This window comes from Artemia sp. Qi Xiang Cuo, chromosome 9, assembly GCF_049724085.1.
Source record: "Artemia sp. Qi Xiang Cuo chromosome 9, ASM4972408v1, whole genome shotgun sequence".
NCBI lineage: Eukaryota > Metazoa > Arthropoda > Branchiopoda > Anostraca > Artemiidae > Artemia > Artemia sp. Qi Xiang Cuo.
Window position 1 is genome coordinate 54,063,507 of NC_142802.1, and position 26,709 is coordinate 54,090,215.

Sequence of the window (26,709 nt, forward strand, 5' to 3'; positions counted from 1 at the left end):
AGAATTAAGTTCAACTTCAACAGAGTAAGTTTTTTATATCCTTAATTAAATAATTCCCTTTGGATAAACAAGTAAATTGAGTGAAGTTCGAAAGTCATTTAAAATCGTTGGAAGTGAATAATTTTTTATTTAATTTCATGTAGTTTATGCCAATACTACAAAGTAAACATGAAAAGTGAAATCACTAACTACAACACGGTTCAAAATTACAAGCTTAGTCTTGAAAGCTTAAATCATGAAGCAGGTCTTAATTTAACCAAAGATAAAACTTAAAGTGGCTAATCAATAAATATTGCAACCTTTCAAATTACTTCAAAATTTACGGCATAAGACAAAATTTCAAACTTAAATACAAACGCAAGAGCTCCCATACTTAACTATGAGAACTATCCATAAAACCAATAGACTGAAGTGCTGCATTGCTAGAAAGCCTGTCAAATACGCTGTAAAGGTTTTAAGCTTTAATTTTCAAATAATGTTACATTTATTAGAAAAATCAATGAAGTCTTTAATATATTCTTCCAATATTTAGTTTATGTAGTTACTCCGACTCCCGGGACTCTGTTTCAAGAATAAAAAAAGGAAGAAAACTCGACTTCGACTTTAAGTTTTTTAATTTATTTGATTTTAGTCAATAGCTTGCAGGAACTACTGGATATAATTTATTTTGTTGACTTCAAAGCTAAGGCACTAATTCTGACTCGTTTGGTGCTCACTGGTCTAACCAAGTTTGAAAAACAAATTGTTTAATAATTTATATTTGGTGCGAAGGATTTTCATTGTCAAATTCAGAATATAAAAATGTTCTAAAACTATTAAAAACGAGAATATTTAAACGATTTACCAATAAGAGATTTAGTGTAAATAAGCATCATTGACGAGGATATTAGGAGGAACTTGAAGTTGAAAGGTCACCTAATTGCACCTATACATTATTGATTAAATACTGCTATTTAATTAACTGAAAACCAAACATATTAAAAACAAAAATTTCTGTTTCATGACATTAATATACCAAGCTAAACAATCAAAACCTGAGAATTCTATGAACTTGTTTATATAGCACACAATCAGTCTGCTTTCATTAGCTCTTTTTGATAATCTTTGTTATTATGGAGACTTTCTTTTTTATGTTTTTTTTTTTTTTTTATGTTTTGACCAACTAAAATCACCCTGCTTTAAATAAATATCTTTTTCAATGAAGTTCAAACGACATTCAAGCCTACAACTGCGACAGTATACAACTTTACCTTGTTCCTGTTCATAATGAGAAACTTCTTTTTTCTGGTAAGAGAAGCCCAGCGGCGGAGCTATTGTTTGCCCTGGTGTTACCGGTTTTGACCTTGTTGTGTCAGTTGTATCAGTAGTTATCGTCTGGGCCAATGTTGTTGTTGGGACAATTGTTGTAGCCGTTGTTGTTTCTGGTGTTGAAGTCAAAGGGGCAGTTGTTGTAACCGTTGTTGTCTCTGACACTGACGGGGAATCCGCAGCAGGAAGTGTCGTCCCTGGTAATAACATTGATGAAGTGTTTATGACACTTTTAACTGTAAGTATTGTAAGAATTTTGGTGGTTAAATATCCCAATAATAACGATAAGGAAACTAATGAAAGTATAGGCAACAAATATTTTTTTATTTGGCTATTTTCACTAGGACTAAGCTCATGACTATCATACTTTTCATGTTCGATCGGCAGAAAAAGTAACACCGGTGCCTTCATTTTATACACCGTCTTCTTATCCCATGTAACAGAACAGTTTATGCAAAGGACCAAAAGAACTGAAACATATTGTAAACGCATTGCACTATAACATCTCACTATTCTCTACACAAAATAATTATGAACGTAGGATCTTTTTGTAAAATAAATTTAATGCACACTTACCACACAGCCAAGTCATCATTAATATTCATTGGCCAATAAAATTTCTATTTAGTTTTCTACTTAAAATTGCAGCTGACGCTGAAAATTTATGAATCCCGCTTAAATATTGGTTGATTTAATAATTCATTTCTGCAGATAAGCTTTCGTATTGTTTAAAGCCAGTTGGAGCTCGCTACAAAAATTATGTGATTAAGGGTCGAAATCATTTCAAATTATTAACATAGAAAGGGGGATATATTAAACCTTTTTGAAATAGAGTCAGAAAATGAAAAAGATTAAGAAGGTGAGTTTTTATTCACTGGTTGTATTTGCAAAGGCGAAGTTATGTAATGGATGCTGAGGGGAAATCGGCATGATTGATACAAAAAGGATGTTCAATCCCATAAAAACTTTCGCTCCCTCTTTACTTCTTTCTGTTCCTCTGTCTCTGTTTCACTCTTTGTCTCACTGCCTCTCTCCATTTCTCTTTTTTTCTCTCTCTCTCTTTCTCTCTCTCTCTCTCTCTCTCCCTCTCTCTCTTCTCTTTCTCTTCAAGTGACTTCGGTCACTTCAAAATAATCAATTTCAAAAACTTTATCCGCAAAACAAGTTTTTCAAATAAAATTAAAGAGCTCCATTAAGCCAAAAATGAACAGAATTAAAGTCAAATAATCTTCCAATCGTATAACTACCACAAATCACCATTCGTAAATAAATGAAACTCAAAACTAACAGAAATTACAATAAATGACTTGGTCAAACTCAAAACAAGCAAAATTATCATGAATCGGGCCGACAAATCGCATGCCTTCTAAAGACCAGAATATTATTTGCACTTTACTGAAAAAAAGACCATAAATGATCAGTTTAATATACATATACAGACATTTATCCTTCAGTTTTTAATTATTTTTCCATATGTCAATTTAAAAAAAAGTGAAAACAATTAAAATGTAACGTATATTAAAAAAATAAACATTCACCTTAAAGTTGCTTCGTATGGGAAAACTTAGGCTCTGATGTAAACTTAGCGGATGATACCCAATTTTTTCCGAAATAAATATATATATATATATATATATATATATATATATATATATATATATATATATATATATATATATATATATATATATATATATATTAAATTTGAATAAATACAATTGATAAAAATCAAGCAGAGGATTAGTGGTTACAGTAGACAACTAGCAAGTTGGCAACTAGTTTTTTACTTGCTTGCACTATTTACAAGTAATATTTGACTAATATTACCGAATAAAAGAAACTGGCAACGACTCTAAAAAAAATTACCCATATCTCTACCTCTTGGATGGTGTGGAAAAGAGATTTTTTAACGAGTATAATACACAATATATGTAAATTTTCTTTAATGTAAATCACGGGCTCTGAAGTAAGCTTAATGGATCATACCCAATACTTTTTCAAAATATGCATATATTAAATTTGAATAACTACAACTAATAAAAATCAAGCAGAGGATTAGTTTCTACTGGCGATACCTCTATAAAGAAACACACCTTGATCTCTGCATTTTGGGTGGTGTGGAAAAGAGATTTTTTAAATATAATGTGAAAATATATTTAAATTTATATTGTATTTATTCAAATTTAAGTTATCAATTAAATATATTAAAAATTAATATATATTTAGGCTACATATTTTGAAAAATATTTTGAATTTTCTTAAATGAAAATTCTTGCAGCACATATTTGAGAATTCTTAAGCGTATTTCAATTCTTAAGATACGCTCTTTTGACAATGTGCATGCACATAACGTCTTTTAATTTAGTTCAAAATTTTCCACAATATTATAAATGGGGTAGTGTGATAGCAGTAGTAGTAGTGGTAATTACAGTTGGGGTAGTAGCTTACCTGAATTTAGAGATGTAGTAGAAGGCTCACCTGAATTTCCTTCGTCTTTATGGAAAATATAGGTCAAACATGCATAGGCTACCTTTCTCAATAACATATACTATATGTAAACAACGAACGGATTGCCTAACTTACAGGACTTAACCTGAGGACTGTGGGGAATTTGACATCCACAAAGATATAACTACTGGAATTTCCAACAATCCTAATGTGCCCTTTTAATAAAAAGGGCACTAAATCTTCCGACTTCCAATTGAAAGAACCCCATCTGATCCGAAGTTTATACAGCCATCCGTTCCATAAAAACCTTATATCATGGGGGCATAACTTACAACCCTTGCCCTGGGCTTTGGAGGGTTGTGCCCACCCTTTAGCCATTGTAATATACTCTTTGCACTATTGTGAGCAAAATGACTATGTCACAATTTTTATTGAATGTGTTTGGGGAAATGATGGGTGAGGCGGGGGAGGGGCTTGTTGCCCTCCAATCACTTTCGATTGTTAAAAAGCGCAGTAGACCTTTCAGTTTACAATCCAATGAGCCCCCTCTAAAGTTTACGTGACCACCCTTTCCATAAAAACCTTATATGTTTAAACCTTATAATGTTCAAAGACATAATTACTGGACTTTTCAACTACGCTGAACAAATGGGCTATCTCAAAATTTGATTGGATGTATTTGGGGAAAAAATGGGTGTGGGGGGATAGCTGTCCTCTTATCACGTTGACTCTTAAAAAGGGCACTAGAAATTCTGATTACCAACCAATGAGCCCCCTCCGAGGTTTATACGACCACCCTTCCTGTAAATTTTTGGACCTTTCACCTACACTGAGAAAAATGACTATATCAAAACTTTGATTAGATGTGATTGGGGAAATGATTAGCGTGGAGGGGGTGAAGTAGCTCTCCAATCACTTTCGACTATCAAAGAGGCAACTAGTCCCTTCAATTTCCAATCCAATGAACCCCCCTGAAGATTATGCAATCGGCATTTACATACAAACCTCTTAAGCTCCTACCTACTACCCTTGCCCTGACGGCTCTGGGGGGTATAATGATCAAATACGTAATTACTGGACCTTACAACTACGGTGAACAAATTGGCTTTCTAAAATTTTGATTGGATGTATTTGGAGAAAGAGTGGGCGTTGGAGGGGGGGGGGGTAGCTGCCCTCTGATCACTTTGATTCTTAAAAAGGGTACTAGAACTTCTGAGCACTACTCCAATGAGCCCCCTCCATAGTTTATACGGTCACCCATCCTATAAAACCTTATATAGCCCCAGGGCAAAACTTAAAACCCTTTCCCTAAGGGCTCCGGGGGGGGGGGTTGTCATCCTCAAAGATGACATTTCCGGACCTTTCACTTAAGCTGAACAAAATGGATATCTCAAATTGTTGAATGGATCTCATTGGGGAAATACTAGGCGTAAGGGGAGGGGAGAGGGCTCGTTGCCCTCCAATCAATTTTGACTATTAAAAAAAGCGCTAGCCCTTTGAATTTTCAATTGAATCAGCCCCTTTTGAAGTTTATACGACAACTGCTTGCATGTAAAGTGTCCTGGTCTAAAAAAAGAACAAAAAGTAAATAAATAAATACATTGTGCCCACATCGCTCTTTACTTCAGCAGTGCTATTTCGCTGCCTATAATATACATACATTAAATTTGAATAAATATAATTAATAAAAATCAAGCAGAGATTTAGTGGCTACTGGCGATACCTCTATAAGAACAACACGACTTGACCTCTGCCTCTTGGATGGTGTGGAAAAGTTTTTTTTTAAATATAATGTAAAATATATGTAATTTTTTAAGTGTAAATTGTATTAATCTGAATTCAGCTTTCACTAGTATTGGCTCTATGCTTTCTACGGAACCAACACCCCGGATTCCACGAGACCAATATGCCACATTCCCACGGGACCCCGGATTCCCACGGGATCCTGCTTTAAAATAGACCCACAATACGACCGGTGCCCATCATTCTACGGGCGCCAACAGATGTTTGGGAATGTTTACTTTCGGTTACTATGCTATAGAAAAAAAAACCTAAGGGTGTAGGGGGAAGGCCTTTAGAGGGTTCCTTTACTCCAGGATTCTCCTTTGAAAAACCTTCTTTTTTTTTAAAATCCTACATTATATAAGATTCACCTTTGAAAACCTACATTATCTAGGATTTCCCTATAAAAACCTTCTTTCTCTTTAAAAAACATACATTACCTAAGATCCATATTTAAAAACCTCTGAGGGCTCCTTAACCCCTGGACTTTCCTTAAAATCCTTATTTTCCCTCTAAAGATTTCCCAATATACAGACAGCCATCTTTATATGAATAGATCAGCTACTTTTCAGACAGTACCTATAGGTTTCTATCCAAAAATCAATTCTTGGAAATTCATTTCCCTTCGTTAATTCCGGAAAAACAGCTGCCCCACTTCTAACCGGAAGCCCAATGTACAGACGGCCATTTTATTTGAACAAAATTTTCGCCATTTCCCAGACACCAAGTATTGATTTCTGTCAATATAATTTTTGGAAATGTTTGAAATTTGGGAATAGAATTTTTGGTTAATTCTTAGAAACATACATGCCTTCTCTTTTAACTGGAAATCATAGCTTCCCCGTGTGTGAAGTGTACTATAAACAGACAAGGATTGTACAGCAGTATTGCATACGATTCAGAAAGTGTGACACCTTAACTTTAAAAAATGGAAGCTTCTAAAAATTTTGAAAAGGATATGACAAGAAAATACCAAGAGGTAAGCCTCTTTCTATATTAGATAAACCTCCATAAAAATTTTTATTACCATTAGAACTTTCTAGTCGGTTATTTCACAATCACCTTTAAGCAAGCTGATAAACAGCATAAGCCTCTTTTTCTATACCCCCCACCCCCATCATTAAGATGAGCATACTCGAAGTTTAGCTAGTATCACCCCCTTATATTAGATAAACAGCTGAAACCCATCACTCTCCTCCATAATGTACTTTCACCGCAGATAAATTAACCTTATTTATCGTGTAAAAATACATACTTTTTGCCCCTATGGAATTGTGTTGTACCGTTCGCTATTCAAAGGGCACTTTATTACCGAGATGACAGCTAGATTTAAATTCTATAACAGCTTTGCTTGGTTAAACCATTAATGGCGTAAAGCCCTATTTTCTATCGGACAGTTGTTATTACATAGGAGGGGGGATTCTCGGCACCTGCTACATTTGGTTGGTGTGATATTACTATCGTTTCGTAATTTAGAATATTTTTCAGATCAAATTGATTGACTTGTTTTTCCTAAATGATTTGTGAAAAGAGGTGGCCTATTTTTATATTCAAAATATGACTACTTCCATTTTAAGAGGTCAACATTCTTTAACAGGGCAACATTCGCGGTGTGCGGTTATTGAAGCTAATGCAAACAAAACTAATTATGAAGTGGGAAAACTGACCGATAAGACGCATGCGCAAGATATCATAATAAATGAACTTTGTACTCAAGTTGCCCTGTTAAAAAACCAGTCGATTTTGTCCCAAAATTAAATAAAAAAACAAGTTTTTTAAACTGAAAGTAAGGAGCGACAATAAAACTTAAAACGAACAGAAAGTATTCCGTATATGAAAGGGACTGTCCCCTCCTCAACGCCTCGCTCTTTACGCTAAAGTTTTTTATTGTTTTAAAAAATAAAGTTGTGAGACAGAGTCAAACTTTAGCGTAAAGAGCGAGGCGTTGAGGAGGGGAAAGCCCTTTCATATACGGAATAATTTCTGTTCGTTTTAAGTTTTATTGTCGCTCCTTACTTTCAGTTTAAAAAACTTGTTTTTTTATTTAATTTTTGAACGTTTTTGAATAAATGCAGGTTTTGATCTTGGCTCACCGTACATGAATAATTAAAACAACATTTTCATATTAATTTACTTTTATTTAGTTAAATGGCTTTCTCGAAACTTGTTTAATTATATTTACGAACGTTTTTATTAGTAATAAATATACGTAACTTATGAATTAACTTACGTAACGAACTTCTATATTCATATATTTTTAATTTGTTTATTAGGGGGTTCGCCCCTAGTTAATACCTTGCTCTTTAAGCGAAAGTTCGAATTTTATTCCAATTCTTTAAAAATGACCGCTTAATCACAAAGGCCGTTAATTAGAATAAATAGCTCTTATGATAGTACTAAAAAATCTTTGGCTTAAAGAGCGAGGTATTGACTAGGGGGTGAACCCAATCATATATGTAATATTTTCTGTTCGTTTGAAGTTTCGATGTTGCTGCTATTGCAGTTGAAATAGTTGTTTTTTTATATTAATTTTCTGATCTTGCTTTAAATAATGCTGGGAAGTCCGGCGTCCCCTTCATATCATTGTCCCTTCCCCCATTAAAACTTCCTTCATGGAAAGATCCTCCCACCTACCCCCCCAAACACCCGCCCCCCCACTACCAGGAAAAATCTCCCCTGAAAACGTCTGTATACTTCCAAATAACCAATACTATATGTTAACATTGGGTAAAGTTCATAAATTTCAGCCCTCCCCCCGGAAATTTCGGGGGATTAAGTCATCTTCAAAGACATACTTATTAGATTTTTGAGTATGTTGAACAAAACAGATATCTCAAAATTTTGGTCAGGTGACTTTGGGAAAACAATGAGCGTTGAAGGGGGCCTATTTGCCCTCCATTTTATTTGGTCACTTGAAAAAGGCACTAGAACTTTTAATTTCCATTCTATTGAGTCCTCCCACAATATTCTAGGACAACTGGATCAATACGATCACCCCTGGGAAAAAAACAACAAAAAAACAAACAAATAAACACGCATCTGTGATCTTTCTTCTGGCAAAAAATGCAAAAGTCCACATTTTTGTAGATAGGATCTTGAAACCTCTACAGTAGGGTTCTCTGATACGCTGAATATGATGGTGTGATTTTCATTAAGGTTCAATATTTTTTAGGGGGTCTTTCCCCCTTTTTTCAAAAATCAGCCAAATTTTCTCAGGCACCTAACTTTTGATAGGTACGATTAAACTTAATGAAACTTATTTATTTGAAGTCAGCATCAAAATCTGATGCTTTTGATGTATCTATTTGTATCAAAATACCGTTTTCTAGAGTTTCGGTTACCATTGAGCCGGGTCGCTCCTTACTTACAGTTCGTTACCACGAACTGTTTGATACGGATAAGAAGAATAACGTTCTGTTTTGGAATGTTAAGATTGAACCGAATGCAGATGCTGAAAGAACTGTCAAACGTGTTCTAGTTGATGTGCTCGGGATTCCTGCTTCGGATATTCCATCTTTTTCTGTTGTTTAAGTTACGAACAATTTCGTGAAGATTAAAATGGCGGGATATCAAGGCCGATTTGCTATTATGAGTAATGCGAACAAACTGAAAGGAAAAGACTTAGGTTTTAGCAAACCCGTTTTTGTGAGTGATGATGTAAGCAAGGAAGTTAGATTGATTAGGAGGGAACTACTTGAGAAAAGGAAGATTTTTCAAGGGAGGGGGATCCAATGTTGGGTGCCTCCGGTGGCTCCTCCGGTATTGTGTATTCGTGAAACCGGAGAAGTTAAAAAATCGGATGGTATGAAGCTATGAAATCTGCGTCTTGATATTGTTTTTTTTCTTTCTTTATATCTTTTTTTTTTGTATATTTATTTATGTAAGATGGATCTTTTTTTTGGAAGAGTTTTGTGTGGTATAAAGAGAGATGTTTTGTTAAGTAATGTTATATTATTTTTTTTCTTGTATATGATGGAGTTATGTATATTTGGCTAGTAGCCCTTAGTTATATGAGTTTAGAGTGATTTGGATGTGGCCTTTTATAAGGCTATTACCGTTTATTAGTTTTTGTTTTATTTTATTTTATTTTGTTTTTTGTTTATTTCAGGTTTTTGTGTTTTGGGTGCTTGGTTATGGCCCCATTATTTCCTCGGGCCTTGATGGTAGAATGGAAATTTGAGGTAAGTTAAATGGTTTAGCTTCTCTCGCTTCGTTCTCTTGCCTGTCTTTGATGTTTGATAATGGTTGAGATAAATTTAAATAGATAGGGGGAACTTGAAAGTCGTCGTGTTGATTTTTTATAGATGAGTGAGGGTATCATGAATTAAGACCAGGTGGAATGAAGAGGGTGGAATGAATGTCGAGTGTGCTGACTCAAACTATGTGTGCCTGAATGAATTGAATGAATGGAAAGTTATGCAGGAGCTGAAAATGTATGGTATGAATTGTCTTTGTTTAAATAGTGCGTTTAATTATATTAATAAAGTTTCATCTAGGCTGGAACCTGATGTAATGGCTTTGACAGAAACTTGGCTGAAAGACCATAACTCTTCATTATTGGATATACCAGGTTGTAGGTTGTTTCTTCGGAATCAAGTGGAAAGACAGCATGGTGGCCTTGCAATTTCTGTGAAAATTGGATATAATGTTAAGCCAAGGCCGGCTTAACATATTAAGCCGGCCAAGGCCGGCTTAATATTGCTGTATATCGAGAAATGATTTTGAATCAATGGTTTAGAGGTTTCATTGTCTGGGCGGAAGCTATTTCTTGTTGTTGTTTATAGGCCCCCTTCAGGAAATGTGGATGAGTTTTTGAACCTGATGGATAATATATTGGATAAAATACCGGATTCGCGAGTGCCTTGCTTTTTAAGTGGTGATTTTAATATTGATTTGAATAATGTGCAAAATGTGAATTCGAATGCAAGAAGTGTTTTGAGTATTATGTATAGTTATGGTCTTCCCCCTTCTGTTAATATTCCAACTAGAATATCTGGAGCTTCTGCATCTGTGATTGATAATTTGTTTTTGAATGTTAGTTGCAATTTGTCCCAAGTGTTAGTGAACGACGTTTCCGATCACTGTGCTATTGTGATCCGTGCAGCTATTAGTTGTTGTCGTCAAGGAGCTGGTGTGACTGGAGTTAAACAGCCTATAATTGATAAGAAAGCTATATATAAATATAGGACTAAACTTACGAATGAGTCATTTGAATGCCTTGATGGTAATGATTGTGTTAATGATAAATTTGGTAAATGGTATGAAAAACTGATTCAGATGTTATATGAAAGTCTAAAGTTCAAACAAAAGCGAACACGTTATGACGTTGCAAAGAAACCACGGATATCGAAAGCGCTACTTAAATCGATGGATATAAGACAAGAACTCTATGAAAAGTCTACTAAAACTGGATCTCAATCAGATAAAGATATTTATAAAAGTTATAATAGAAATCTTAACACCCTTTTAAGACAGGCTAAAAAAGCTCTACTTTGAAAATAAATTTAAAGATGTAGAGGGCAACCCTGCAAAAACGTGGAGAATCATCAAGTTGGTAGTGAACCCTCTTGCTGCCCCGACTATCCCTGACATTCCAGATGCTCACTCGGATAATGAAGTTGCTAATAAAATGTGTTCGCATTTTACAGATATTGGTAAGAGTGTATCTGATAGTGTTGTGCAGTCACCCAGTGATGGCTCTTATAATGATTTTCTCGATGAGGCAGCTGAAGTCTCTATATTTTTAAAACCAGTGACTCTTGCATAGCTCGAGACGACAGTGAAGTCAATGAAGAATTCGGCAACTGGGTTGGATTTTTTCAGTGTTAGAATTCTTCGTTCAGTTTTCTCTACTATTTCAGGTCATCTGTTGTATTTGATTAATTCAAGTTTCAACAGTGGAGTTTACCCGGATTGTTTGAAAAGTGCTCACGTGGTGCCCCTGTTTAAGAGTGGTGATAAGAATGATATGAATAATTACAGACCGATATCAATGCTCCCAATAATATCGCGTCTGTTTGAGAAACTGATTTATGTAAGAATGATGGATTTTTTAAATAAAAATTCTTATCTTCAACCTGCTCAGTTTGGATTTCATCATGGGATGTCAACAGAGCAAGTTTTGCTTTTTTTAACAACATTTGTCAATTATTCGTTGGATGCTGGGTTGAAAGTTGCGTCTATATTTCTGGACATTATGAAAGCATTCGACTCTGTTGACCATAGTATATTATTATCAAAATTAGAGCATGCCGGTATTCGTGGTAATTTGCATAGTTTGATTTTGTCTTTTTTTTTTGTGGAAGAAAACAGTGTGTTGGGGATGGGATGGTTCACTCTGATCATATGAATATGAGATGTGGAGTACCACAGGGTTCTGTGTTTGGACCTTTGTTGTTTTTAATTTATATTAATGATTTGAATGCCTGTCTTAAAAGGATATTTAGTCATGTGGGACTTGCAGCTAGACGGTCAAATATGATATTGCCTAGCTTCGCTGATGACACACAGTATTCAGTAGCAGCTCTGACTGAGGCAGATTTATTTCTGCTATTAAATACAGGAATGAGTTGTATTGAAAGATGGATGATTGTAAAAAATTATGTTTGAATCATAGTAAAAGTAAATTTATTCTATATGGAAGAAGTGCTAATTATTAGCCTTGGATCCCTGGTATTCAACTGGAAAGTGGATATCTCCAGAGACATAGTTATGTCTAATATCTTGGTGTCCAAGTGGACGAGTGTCTTATGTTTAAACCTCATATTGAATCACTGTGTACAAAAATCGCCAGGAATGTTGGAATGCTGCGGAAACTGAAACATTTTTTCCTCCTAAAATTTTGAGAATTCTGTATTTCTCGCTAGTTCATCCGTATTTGTTATATTGTGTAAATGTATGGTCAGCGACATTTAATACCTATCTACTGCCACTGAGGGTTCTACAAAATAAAGCTGTTCGTGTTTTATCTGGAATGCAAGGTCCTGATTCGGTTCGAAGGCAATACGACGGTATCAAGTTTCTGCCACTGTTCGGCCTAATTAAGTTTTACACGGCATTATTCATGTTTAAAAGTTTTAATAACCTGCTACCTGCATGTTTCTCGATTGGATTTGCTGAAGCTCAACACAGGTATGAGACAAGAAATGCCTATTCAATACGATCCCCGTTCCCTGTAACAACATGGTCTACATTTTCGATCTGTTTTTCTGGCCCGGCTGTCTAAAACAAACTTCCCGAGGAGGTAAAAAACCAGACAGATCTGGATGAATTTTGAAATTCCCTCAGAGTAAGCTATTTTTCTCAATATGTAAGATTTTAGAGGTTGTGTGTAGAGAATTATTGGTTGAATGTTGTTGGTGAGATGATTGTTTGGGTTTTGAATGGATGAGTGATTTATTTCCTTTTTTTCTCTCTCTCTTTTTGTGAATGTTGTGAGTTGTGTTGGGTTATTTGCGTGGATGACTCGCAAGTTCCCACTTTTTGTTGGAGGGGTGGGAGAGAGGCGAGAGAAGTTATTTATTTGTTTTTGGGTTGGGGTATATTAGGGTCCGAGGAAATAAAAGAGTAATAAAAGATAATAAAAGAAATTATAATTATTATATTTTTTAAGTGTTTTTCTTTTTTTTGGGGTTTTTTTTCCGGCATGCAGTAATGCATTGTATTGTGTTTTTTATATGACAAGTTTGTTTATTTGTTTATTGTAGCCCGTTTGTAAATAAAAAAACATAAGTTATAACTCCTTAGTTAGTCATGAAAAGGTGGCACTTATTGTCTGCTAAATTCCTATTATGAAAAAGGTATCTTATCACTATGCCGACAGATGAGTCTAAGCCAGGTTAAATATTATCCATCGTGCGTAGAGTGTATGTCAGCTTAAACCATATTTACCGTGACCAAGTATCATCTGCCACATGATTAGTTAATCGTGAAAAAGTGGCACTTATTGTCTGCTAAATTCCAGTGATGAAAAAGGAGCGAATATTCAAAAGGAAAAAAAGTATTTATTTTGGTTAAAATTTAGGGCCAAAGATTAAATTGATTGAATCTTTTAGAGTGGAGAATAGGACACGTGTCCTTTTAATAATAATGTTAAGCCCCCTCTCCCTAGTTGTAACCCTGAATTCTAGTGGTTGTCTGGCCTTTTTCCTCTACCGTGCTCCAATATACATATTTCTTCCTAAATCCCCCCAAAAAATCTAATTTAGGTAGTTTTTGTCTATCTAGGAAAGAGCTTAGGTTCAGGAAATGAGATGCGTCAACAGACTTGCCCTAAGAAGCCATATATTTTTGTTATGCACTGCCTATTAAACATGAATTCATTTTTTTTAGAACTTCTCGCTTAGTACATTTAAACGGTCTTGTATAAAACATTTATGACTCAAGTGTGAAGAACAGACTGTTTTCTTTTTTTTACTATTGCCTATTACAGAGAGAATAAAAAGCAAATTTAGAACAGGTTTCTGTCAAAATATTCCATTTTCCCCTCGTATTCACTACATAACAGGCCTCCATATGGCTAGATTATTGATTCTATTTTTGGTTAGTTGAATTGTATGTCATTCTTTGAAAATATTTTATCCTCGTGCCCTGTGAAAACTCTGGGGTCTAACAATAATAAAGAAAGGGGAAAGTAAGCAAGCCCTTTTAGGGGGATGAGGACAATAGGGATGAGTTATTCCAACTAAGTTTAAAAGGGGGACATGTTAAAATTAGGCTTAAGCTATTTGGAAAACATTTCATTACATGAATTATGATGATACAAATGAGGACAATCCCTGTTAACGATTAAATTCCACCTAGAGTAAAGGAGCTATGCATCTTTTACCCTCCATGCTCCTGTATCATTACAGAATTTTTTTTATGTATGGGCACCCTGTGGAGGTGGTTAGGGTGGCGATGGGTTTAGTTCTTAAGGCTAATTTACATAGGATGTATTTTTTTCGTGAAAAAACAAAAATTTTGTTTGTTTTCAAGGAAACTCCTGAGTTGCCCCCACCAGCAAAAAGGGCGAGAGGGTACGATGCAAACCCCGTACAAGTCATAAGACCAACGGTCGTAAGGTATGCTGCCCCTTCGCCCATCAGTCAAGCTGCAGACCCATCTGCAATGCCTTCACAAGGCCATAACGCTGCTCCAGTCGAGTTGCTGGCCCATCTGCGCTGCCTGTGCACGACCGTGACGCTCCCCCTCGTCAATCTGCTGGCCCGTCTACGTAAGATGAAGATGTAAGTAACATTCTTTGATGTTTATTAGGGCTATATATATTCCTTTTCAGCAAATTAATGGTCCCTGATCCCATTAGTTCTGAAGGTTTTCAACATAATAAAGGGCCCTGGTCCGTTAGATTAACATTCCTTTTTCACAGCTAAAACTCTTATAATACGTCAAGGAGTAAGAATTTCTTATTCTTTTTCCAGGTTGACCGTGATGAACTCCCGGTGTGGATTGAAGACATGCTGGCTGGTTTTATCCGGACAGAGACAACTCCTCAGTAAGTTTTCTAAGACTCTTGAAAACATACCTGATAATTTTTCTCATTAAATTTATAGCTAGCAGTACGGACTCAAGGGGTGCATGAAAGCTCATTACACCTATAGATGCAAGTATGCTCTCAATACATCTGGAGGAGGAGGGGGCTTTTGGGGCCCCATGTATGATAATTCAATTTATATTCAGTAGTATGGACATAATACCTTCGAAGGGTCACATTGCCCATTACGTATCAGTGAAGTGCTTCAAGCTCATTCTTAACTATTCTATTCTCTTTTGAAAGGATGAAGTCTTCCAATGAGCTAATAAGCTCTTGTTATTTTCTAGGTGCATATAGCGACACAAGAGCCCTCTAATGAGAACCCACTAACATAATCGGATGTTTATTTTAGTTGTTTAAAGGAGCAATATCCCGTAACACTTAAGGGGATTGAAATTTTTGAGAGGGTGAATGAGCATTTAAAGGTTGGTGTTTCAGTGTTACAGTACGATACAGAACATAAAAAGGGGAGCTTTAAGATAAAAAGGGTGTAATATATTCAGAAGGGGCTCCGTCAATTGATTCAGTGAAACACTGGATATGGTTTCTCTTCAAACCTTCCAAAGATCCTGAGTCAACTGGACATTTTTTCCTTTGTCACATATTAGCCGGGTTTTCAGTCAGGGTAAGAAGTACACTTCACGCTAGTACGCTTCACGCTTCACGCTTCACGAAGTACACTGCTGTCCAATGCGTCTTTTAGCTATCCTTACAGAGCTAAAATTGAAAAATCACTTGAGACACTGCAAGCGTAATCGATACCAATCTGTGGAGATTTTCTTGGGGGATGATGCCACCTTGCGGTTTAAAAACTTTCAAAATTCACTCTTGCAGAACGACAAGGTGACATTAGACATCGAAACTAAACTCATCAACATGTTTGAACCATCAAATTTGTATCCTGTTAAAGAACACGAAGCCATTGCAGTCTCTTTTGCCAATGGACGAAGAGACTCTAGTAATACCTTGCAATTGGTAGGTGTAGTTGATACATTGGATGGGGAAGATTGTGTAGACACAGCTAAGCTTGCACTTATTAAAACAGCTAATAAGTCAGTTTCACATCTGCCCAACATAAATTGTCCAATAACCCTATCACCAGAAGACGAGTTGGCCATTAAAAATAAAAAAATGTGTTGGGTGTGTAAGGAAAAATTTGTTGGGGGTAGTAGGGATGCGAAAGTACGCCATCATGATCATTTGAGTAATCATGTTCTATCGGGAGGGGAGTAACTTTCGGGGGGCTGCGTATAAATCGTGAAATGTAAATATTAGGCAGCAATACTTTCTACCGATTTACATTAACAATTCCGACTTCGATTTGCAATTCATATTACAAGCGTTGACAAGTTTTCTGAAAGGTGAAGTTGCAGATGGAGAATGGGTAGATGGTTAGTTTTCATATAACATCATATATTTGATCATCTGGAAAGCATTGTTTAATGAGGGGGAACTATTAAAATCATCACTTTTTGTGCATGATTAAGTTGACTAGGAATTATGGGAAGAAGCTATAAGAATCTAAAAACGGATTTTATTCAAGTTCGCTTTATCATCTTACAACAGTGTGCCATTTGAATTCTAAGACAAGCAACTTCTCAGATGAGAAAATGTATGATGTTATATGAAAAAGAACCATCTACTCATACACCACATACAACTTCACTCTTCTGCAAGCGTGCAAACATGGTAATATGAATTTAAAATGATAGTTGGAATTTTGCATGTAAACCCGTAGAAATTATTGAGGCCTAACATTATCAATGCACGATTTATGCGAAACCCCCCGAAAGTTACTCCCCCAATAGGATACGATTACTTAAATGATCATGATCGGGGACTTTCGCATCCCCACTACCCTCGAAACAGTTTTTATACACACCAAACGCATTTTTTTATTCTTAAGGGCCAACACGTCTTCTGGTGATACAGTCATCGGATAATTTGTGTTGCGCAGACGGGAGCTTGACATATTAGCAGTTTTAATAAGTGCAACCATAGTGCGCCTACACACTCTTCCCTATTCAATGTCTCAAATACATCTACCAATTGAAGGTATTAATAGAGTTCCTTTTCCGTTGGGCAAAAGAGTCCGCAATGGCTATGTGTTCTTTGACAGGATTAAAATTTGATGGTTCACACACGTTCATGAGTTTAGCTTCGATGTCTAAAGTCACCTTGTCGTTTTGCAAGAGCGAATTTTGAAAGTTTTTAAACTGCAAGTTTTGAGCAGGTGACGGTTTTACTGGGGGCAGCGTACCTTATCACTGTTGGTCTTGTGATTTGTATGGGGGTTGCTTCGTACTCTCTCACCCTTTTCGTTTGTGGGGGCAACTCAGGAAATTCTTTGAAAAGAAACAAAATTTTAGTTTTTTCACGAGAATAAAACTACATCCTATTGAAATTAGCCTTAAGAAATAACCCTATTGCCACCCTAGTCACCTTTATAGGGATACTATACATGGGGAAAATTCTGTAATGATACAGGAGTATGGTGGGTAAAAGATTCATAACTACTTTGCTCTAGGTGGAATTTAAACGTTAACAAGGACTGTCCTCAAGTGTATCATTAAAATTCAAAAGTGATTTTTCAATTTTAATTCACTACGGAATCTTGAAAACACATTGGACAGTAATAACACATCACGCTTTTTACCCTCACTTAAAACCAGGCTAATATGCGGAATAGGATAGAAATGTCCAATTGAATCAGGTTCTTTAGAAGGTTTGTAGAGAAGCCATGCCCAGTGTTCACTGACTCAAGGGACGGAGCCCTTACTGAATTTATTACACCCTTCTTATCTTTAAGTTCCCCCTCTTCATATTCTGTATCGTGCTGTGAAATTGAAACCCCAATCTTTAAATCTTTAAAAAATATAAATGTTTTTACTTTTATAACTTTAATAAATCAAATAATATTAATATTTTGATTGCTAAATATCAGTATATGTATATTAGACTTACAATGCATATTCATTTGTATTCTTTTCAGTAAGAATTCAAATTATGTTCTGGCCTTGGAAAGGCATAGGGGTTTTCAGCCCTACTCGTGTTAATTTCTGCTCGTTTTGAGTTTAAATCGGTTATTTATTATAATTTCTGTTCTTTTTGGGTTTCATTTATTTATCGATGCTAATTTACGGTAGTTTCACGCTTGGTATATTTTTTGGTTTTCTTTTTGCTCATTTTTGGTTTAATGGAGTTCTTTACTTTTCTTTGAAAAACTTATTTTGTGGAAAAAGTTTTTTTAGTTAATTTCTGCTCGTTTTACATTGACATATTCTTTTCAGGGAAAAAGAAAATAATACTTTAAATCTTTTCTTTTTTTAAGACTTTATAGTTTGCTCTGCTATTTGTACGCTGGAGAAAAATTTTAAACCCTTTTAAAAATCCGAACACAAATAGCAGTGTTTAATCTACTTTTATATCTCCTCTAGTTGACCTGATATAGAAAAATTGATACCATTAGTAACAAAATCTGTTCACTAATAGCTTGAATACACTTACACTATTTTGATTTGGTTAAATTTTAAGAGCAGAAGTAGCCCCGAAAGTTTGGATATAGTACCCTCAATCGTTCTAGGGATACTGCTGAGATGCCTTATTGGGAATTAGCATTAACACAGTGCAGTTTGATTTAGCCTTAAAGCAACATTTAGTTTTTAAACATAATGGGCAAATGAGAGGGTGGGCGTGGGAAGGGGACTAGTTGCGCTCCAATCACTTTCAACTATTAAAAAGGGCATTGGCCCTTTTTATTTTCAGCCGAATGAGCCCTTTTAAAACTCCTTCGATACAAAGGGCCCTGGTCTTAAGAAAATACATTGTACCCACATCGATCTTTACTATAAAAATTTCAATCCTTCCAATCACTTTCGACTATTAAAATGGTTACTAGCCCTTTCAATTTCCAATCGAATGAGCCCTTTTTGAGTTTCTACGACAATATTTTCTATAAAAGCCTTATATACCCCCAGGGCATTAATTATAACCCTTGCCCTGAGGGCTGTGAGGGGATTGTCATCCTCAAAGACCTAGTTTCCAGAACTTCCAACTGCGTTAAACAAAATGGCTATCTCAAAATTTTGATTATATGTGTTTGGGAAAATGGTGAGCGTGAGAGGGGCGTTAGTTGTTCTCCAATCACTTTCAACTATTAAAAAGGCACTAGCCCTTTCAATTTGCAATCGAATGAGCCCTTTTGAAGTTTTTATGACAACGCTTACAATAAAAACCTTATATTACCCAAGGGCATAACTTACAACGCTTTCCCTGAGGTTTTCGGGGGGGGGGGGGTCTCATCCTCAAAGACCTAGTTTCCAGAATTTTTAACTACTTTGAAGAAAATTGCTAGTCTAAATATGTTTATTGTATGTGTTTGGGGAAATGGTGGGCGTGAGAAGGGTGCTAGTTGCTCTCCAATCCCTTTCAACTATTAAAAAAGGAACTAGCCCTTTCAATTTGCAATTGAATGAGCCCTTTTGAAGTTTTTGAAACCTTATATGCCCCAAGGACATAACTTACAACGCTTTCCCTGAGGGTTGGGGGGGTGTCATCCTCAAAGACCTAGTATCCAGAACTTTCAACTACGTTGAACAAAATTGCTATCTTAAAATTTTGATTGGAGGTTTTTGGGGAAATGGTGGGCGTGGGAGGGGCGTTAGTTACCCCAAATCAAATCCGACTATTAAAAAGGGCACTAGCTTTTCAATTTCAAATTGAATGAGCCCTTTTTGAAGTTTTTACGACAACACTTTCTACAAAAACCTTATATGCCCCTGGACATAACTTACAGCCCTTGCCCTGAGGGCCGTGAGGGGGTATCATCCTCAAAGACATAATTTCTGGACCTTTCAACTACGTTAAACAAAATGTCTATCTGAAAATATTGATTGGATAAGCTTGGGGAAATGGTGGTTGTGAGAGGGGGGAGTTACGTGCCCTCCAGTCACTTCGACAATTAAAAAGGGCACTATCCATTTTAATTTCAAATCGAATGATTCCTTTTTGAAGTTTCTTTGACAACGCTTTCTATAAAAAAAACATTATAGATCCCCAGGGCATAACTTAAAACCCTTTCCCAGAGTGCTTTGGGGGGAGTTTCATCCTCAAAAACATAAGTTTCTGACTTTTTAACTACGTTGAACAAAATGGCTATCTCAAAATTTTGATTGGATATGTTTGGGAAGATGGTGGGTATGAGAGGGGTGTTCCTCCAATCCTTTTCGGCTAATAAATAGGGCACAAGCCCTTCTAATTTCCAGTCGAATGTGCTCTTTTTGAAGTTTCTACAACATTATTATTCATAAAAACTTTATATGCCCCCAGGGCATAACTTACAACCTTTTCCCCGTGGGGTCTGAGGGGGTTATCATCCTCAAAGACGTATTTCTAAAACATTTAACTTCATTGAACAAAATGGCTATCTAAAAATTTTGATTGTATGTGTTTGGGGAAAACGTCTGCGTCAGAAGGGGGTTAGTTGCACTCTTATCACTTTCGACTATTACAAGGGTACTAGCCCTTTGAATTTCCAATCGAATGAGCCCTTTTTCAAGTTTCTACGACAAAGTTTTAAATAAAACCCTTATATACCCCCAGGGCATAAGTTATAACCCCTGCCCTGAGGGCTGTTAGGGGGTTGTCATTCTCAAAGACCTAATTTCCAGAACTTTCAACTTTCAACAATCCAATGAGCCCTTTTGAAATTTCTACGACAACGCTTACAATAAAAACCTTATATGTCTCAAAGACATAACATACAACGCTTTCGCTGAAGGTTGGGGGGGTGTCATCCTCAAAGACTTAGTATTCCTCAAAAACATTATTTCTATGTGAAAAACAACTACGCTGAACAAAATGGCTATCTCAAAATTTTGATTGGATGTGTTTGGGGAAACGGTGGGCGCGGAAAGGGTGTTAGTTGCCTTCCAATCACTTTCGACTATTAAAAAGGGCACAATCCACTCCAATTTCCAATCGAAGTAGCCCTTTTGCAAGTTTCTACGACAACTACTTCGATACGAAGTGCGCTGGTCTAAAGGAAAAAATAATAATATATTGTGCCAACATCGTTCTTAAGTTAGGCAGCGCGATTGCACTGCCTATGAAAGGTACAAAACAATTCCATACGGGAAAAAGCATGTATTTGAACACGATAAATAAGATTAATTTATTTGCAGTAAAAGTACTTTATGGGTGAGAGGGATTGGGTTTTAACCGTTTATTTAATATAAGGGGATGATACTAGCTAACATTCGAGTATGCTCATCTTAATGGTGGAGGAGGGGTATTGAAAAAGAGGCTTATGCTGTTTATCAGCTTGCTTGAAGGTGCTTTTGAAATAACAGATTAGAAAGTTCTAATAGTGATAAAACTTTTTCATGGACGTTTATGTAATATAGAAAGAGGCCTCTTGGTAACTGGCCGTATCCTTTTCAAAATTTCCAGAAGCTTCCTTTTTTTAAAGTTGAGGCGTAGCACTTTCAGAACCTTATGCAATACTGATGGAAAATTCCCTTTCTAGTGTCTATTTATAGTCCATTGCGCACAGGCAGATACTATGGTTTCCGTTTAGAAGAGAAAGCAGTTGTGTTTCCAAGAATTAACAAGAGGGGTTTTTACTGCCCGATAAAAATCTATGCTTGGTATCTAGATAATGGCTGAAAATTTTGTTCACACTGAATGCACGTCTGTATATTGGGCCTCCGGTTAGCATGCTAGTAGATATTTTTCCAGAAATAAACGAGGGGGAAATGAAATTCCAAGAATTCATTGTTCGATAGAAATCCATACTTACTGTCTGGAAAATGGCAGAGAATTGTATTCACATAAAAATGGTCGTCTGTATATTGGGAAATCCTAGGCTAATATAGGTTTTTAAAGGAACTAAAGATTTTAAAGGAAATTCCTGGGGTTAAGGAGCCCTCAAGGGTTTCAAAGGGGGGATATTACGTAATGTAGGCCTTTAAAAAGATTAATTAAAAAAAAAAAACTTTCCTAAAAATAAGTTTTTCAAAGAAAAGTAAAGGCCATTTTAAACTTAAGCTCAGGAGATATGAATACCTTTAAAATTCAAACTCAAAACGACCCGAAATTACTATTGAAGAATAAATGAAACCCAAAACGGACAGAACTTAAATAAACGATTATAGCAAAAAAACATACAACAAGTAATAATATAAATGAATAAATAGACTTTAAAGCAAGTAATGCTTAGATTGAATATGAAAATCAAGCTTAAAACGAAAAAAATAGTTTGCTATTAAAGTATAAATGAAACTCAGAACGAAAACAATTAAATAAACAATCAATGCGAACAAACATACAATATATATATTAATGTAAATGAATAAATAAATCTTAAAACGAGTGAAACTTAAATTGAATCTGTAAATCAAGTTTGAATCGAATAAAAATAACTACAAACAAGAGTTTGGGTGTCGCCTCACTGCAGAAGCCTAAAACCTACTGTGTCATTGGCGCCTGACTGAAAACTATGTGAGTCTCGAACAGTCTTGGAAAGTATTAACAATATCAAATTGAATATTAGATACATAATGATATTAATTGTTGAAAGATCCATCAGTTCAAGATTATTTTCCACTGTAATTTTTTTTTCATTTTCAATGCTGAAAGAACTGGAAAAGAATAAATTTGTAATATAAGAGTAATTCGTTTCCAGTGAAACGCCAACGATGCGTATCGCCTTGGGTTTTTACCTAAAAGACAGGAGGCAACTTCAAAGCTTTGCCGAGTGTAGAGACATACTTGCTTTAGACAACCACGAGAAGAACTACCAGACTTATAGGAACATTCGGTTTGTTGTAGTGTTAATTGCTGAAAGCCCTTTATTTAAATATTTAGAAGTAATTTTAATTTTTTTTTCAATGTCTAGTACAAAAAAAAATATTTGTAATATAATTCGTTTTCAGTAAAGCGCCAAAGACGCAGTAGGTTTTAGGCTTCTTCAGTGAGACGATGCCCAAACTCTTGTCTGTAGTTATTTTTATTCGATTCAAACTTGATTTGCATATTCAATTTAAGTTTCACTCGTTTTAAGATTTATTTAATCATTTACTTTAATATATATTGAATGTTTGTTCGTATTGATTGTTTATTTAATTTCTGTTCGTTTTAAGTTTCATTTATACTTTAATAGCAAACTATTCTTTTTCGTTTTAAGCTTGATTTTCATATTCAATTCAAGCATTACTCGCTTTAAAGTGTGTTTATTCATTTATATTATTACTTGTTGTATGTTTTTTTGCTATGATTGTTAATTTAAGTTCTGTTCGTTTTGGGTTTCATTTATTCTTTAATAGTAATTTCTGGTCGTTTTGAGTTTGAATTTTAAAGGTATTCATATCTCCTGAGCTTAAGTTTAAAATGGCCTTTAGTTTTCTTTGAAAAACTTATTTTTCGGAAAGTTTTTTTTTCAATTAATTTTTGTTCGTTTTTGATTGCAAAAGTTTCAAGTTTTTTTGCATGGGAGGGGCTGCTTACTGTCCGATTATTCTTGACTTTAAAAAACGGATCTAGAATTTTTAATTTAAATCGAATGAGGCTTTTTTCAAAGTCTATACGATTACCTCTTTGATAAAAACCCTATATATGAACAATAGACAGCTTGCATAACTTGTGGACAGCGATTGGCAACAATGAATGGATTGAAAAAATAGCTCCAATAAGGGTGTTTTGACCATTTCACTTGCTGACACAAAGGGATCACGACTGTTTGAAATTGACCTTAATATGATTTTGTGTGCCAAACCAATTTTGTATCTCTCACAGAGTATGTATTTTAACCTTATAATAGGATAATTATAATAGATTTACTATGCGTTCTTCCGATACAAAGATTTACAGGACTAAATTCTTGGGAGTGAGGGTAGTATATTTGGCTTACATTAGACCACTTTAGCGTCTACAGTAGGAAAGGGGGAGGGTGATATTTGAGACTTATCTAATACGGGGCGGAAAACAAGTTGCCTTATCCACTCCTACTCAAAGGCAACACACAGGTGCTTAAGACTGTAGGATGTTGGACCATTTGAGCTATAGAAGACGTCAAAATATTCAAAAATACTTTATATTTTTAGTTATTGCAGGATTGATTTCATAGATTGTGGAGTTGTGAGCCCCCTGCCCCATCATTTGGGTGAGCCTCAACTTCTAATATGCAATTTTGAATAATTGTTCCGTGTTATGTGCATATATTATTCTATATATGTTATTTTGAGTTATACTTTTATCGCATTGCGTTGATTTGTAATGCTTGAGATAAAAACTGAAACCTTAGTGGAGACAGTCGTGGGGGGAAGTCTCCCCCCTCACATGCATAATTGAGCAGCCACAGAGAAAGTAAAACAAATGAAATCAATATGTCTTTTGAAAATGTCTTTTTTCAAAAGACACGAACAAAATCGTCTAAAGGAACCTGAAGTGCTGTCTCTGACATTTCCGTTGATTCTTTATTCCCGTTACTTTCAGATGTAAAATTTTGAATATTATCGAATGGGTTTAGTCGTCCCCTCCCTGAATAATTCACATTTGGAAAACCCACCCCTGGGAAATTCCTCCCCCCTCAAAGAACATTTTATTTTCCTGCTGATAATTCCCCCGCGTTAAATTCCACCCAGCAGAAATTTCCCAGCCGTGGAATATGCTCCCCAAACATATTCCCCTAAGATAATTTCAGATATTCATAAAAATGGAAGCTGGAATTTCTACTCAACTTTTTAGGTCAGAAGGAATGCTATAGCGTTACCTAAGTAAAGAGCCATAAGGGTTCAATGAATTAATACTTATTTATTTTTCCAGGGGCACTTTATGTGGAAAAAGTGGTCGCATAAACTTTGGAACGGGGTTCATTGAATTACAAATTAAAATTTATAGTGCCCTTACACCAGGGGCGGATCCAGGATTTCTTAGGGAAGGGGCGCAAAATAGGTTGATCCGATAAACTTGCGTTAGGAGCAAGTTTAATTAACGCAATCTTGCGTTAATTAAGTAAATTACATTACTTTAGACTACGTTAGGGGGGCACCCTCCTCGCCCCTCCACTGGATCCGCCACTGTCTTACACTCTCTGTTTTTTTCCTTCTTAGGGAGGAGAAAAGATGCCTAATAGGTGTGTGTTAATACCAAAACATTCTAACTCTAATTGGACTTTCAGGTATAAATAGAATTATTACAACGAGAGGGGTGGGGAAACAGGGCGTGGGGGGCATATGCCATTCGATTGATTTTGAATCATAAGAACTGAATTAAAACTTTCAAGTTCCAATCAAATGAACCATTTCTGAAGTTTATACGAGAATTCCTTCCTGCCCCCGGTCCCTGGGGGTTTTTGTCGATGCCAGAGTTTTGTTACTTAACCTTTCAACTATTTTTAACAAATTCTTTATCTGATGCATTTAGGGCGTGGAGGAGGGGGGTCTAGTTTCCCTCCAATCTCTTTTGACTCTCAAAAAGTGAACAAGAACTTTCAATTTCCAATCAAATGAGCCCTCTCTAAAGTTTATACGAATATCCTTTCCATAAAAAATAATATGAAGAATTCGGAGAATTGTTAAATTACAACCCTTGCCCTGAGGGCTTTGGGGGAGTTGTTATCCTCCAAGACCTAATTTCCAGACCTTAAAACTACGTTTAATAAAATGGCTGTCTCAAAATTTTGATGGGATGTGTTTGGGAAAAAGGTGGACGAGAGAGGGGGGTCAGTTGCCTTCAAATCACTTTCGACTATTAAAAAGGGCACTAGCCCTTAGAATTTGCAATCGAATGAGTCTTTTTTGAAGTTTCTACGACAACGCCTTCTATAAAAACCTTATATGCCCCCAGGGCATAATTTAAAACCCTTGGCCTAAGGGTTGGGGGGGAGTGCCTTCCTCAAAAATATATTTTCTGTGTGAAAATCAACTACGCTGAACAAAATAGCTATCTCAAAATTTTGTATTGGATGTGTTTGGGGGAATGATGGGCGTGGGGGGGGGGGGGGCGGCTAGGTGCCCTCCAATCACTTTCGACTATTCAAAAGGGCACTAGCCCTTTGAATTTCCAATCCAATGAGCCTTTTTTGAAGTTTCTACGACAACGCGTTCTATAAAAACCTTATATGCCCCCAGGGCATAACTTAAAACCCTTGCCCTGAGGGTTGTGGGGGATTGTCCTCCTCAAAATCATATTTTCTATCTGGAAATCAACTACGCTGAACAAAATGGCTATCTCAAAATTTTGATTGGGTGTGTTTGTGGGAATGATGGGAGTGCGGGGGGGCTAGCTGCCCTCCAATCACTTTCGACTATTAAAAAGGGCACTATTCCTTTAAATTTCCAATCGAATGAGTCTTTTTTGAAGCTTCTACGACAAAACCTTCTATAAAAACCTTATATGCCCCCTAGGGCATAACTTAAAACCCTTGCCCTGAGTGTTGTGGGAGAGTGTCCTCCTCAAAAATATATTTTCTATCGGGAAATCAACTACGCTGAACAAAATGGCTATCTCAAAATTTTGATTGGATGTATTTGGGGGAATGATGGGCGTAGGGGGGGGGCTATTTGCCCTCCAATCACTTTCGACTATTAAAGAGGGCACTAGCCCTATGAATTTCCAATCGATAGAGCATGTCTTAAAGT

General features: G+C 35.9%; 1 protein-coding gene and 1 long non-coding RNA gene across 2 annotated transcripts in view; one reads left to right on the forward strand and one right to left on the reverse strand.

Annotated features, from left to right (window-relative positions):
- The window catches only part of LOC148948812 (uncharacterized), a 90,152-nt gene extending 84,122 nt beyond the window's left edge, over window positions 1-6,030 (reverse strand). Inside the window, exons 1-2 of the mRNA XM_089095027.1 lie at window positions 5,979-6,030; window positions 1,251-1,544 (exon numbers count right to left, since the gene is read on the reverse strand). Of these exons, the coding sequence (XP_088951153.1) occupies window positions 1,251-1,518 (268 nt within the window). The 5' untranslated portion in view covers window positions 1,519-1,544; window positions 5,979-6,030. The remainder of the gene's footprint in view (window positions 1-1,250; window positions 1,545-5,978) is intronic.
- Window positions 6,031-12,727: 6,697 nt separating this feature from the next.
- Window positions 12,728-26,709, forward strand: part of LOC148948813 (uncharacterized) — a 32,794-nt gene continuing 18,812 nt past the window's right edge. The window contains exons 1-3 of the long non-coding RNA XR_016142208.1: window positions 12,728-12,826; window positions 14,515-14,765; window positions 14,958-15,031. This is a non-coding gene — a long non-coding RNA (uncharacterized LOC148948813). The remainder of the gene's footprint in view (window positions 12,827-14,514; window positions 14,766-14,957; window positions 15,032-26,709) is intronic.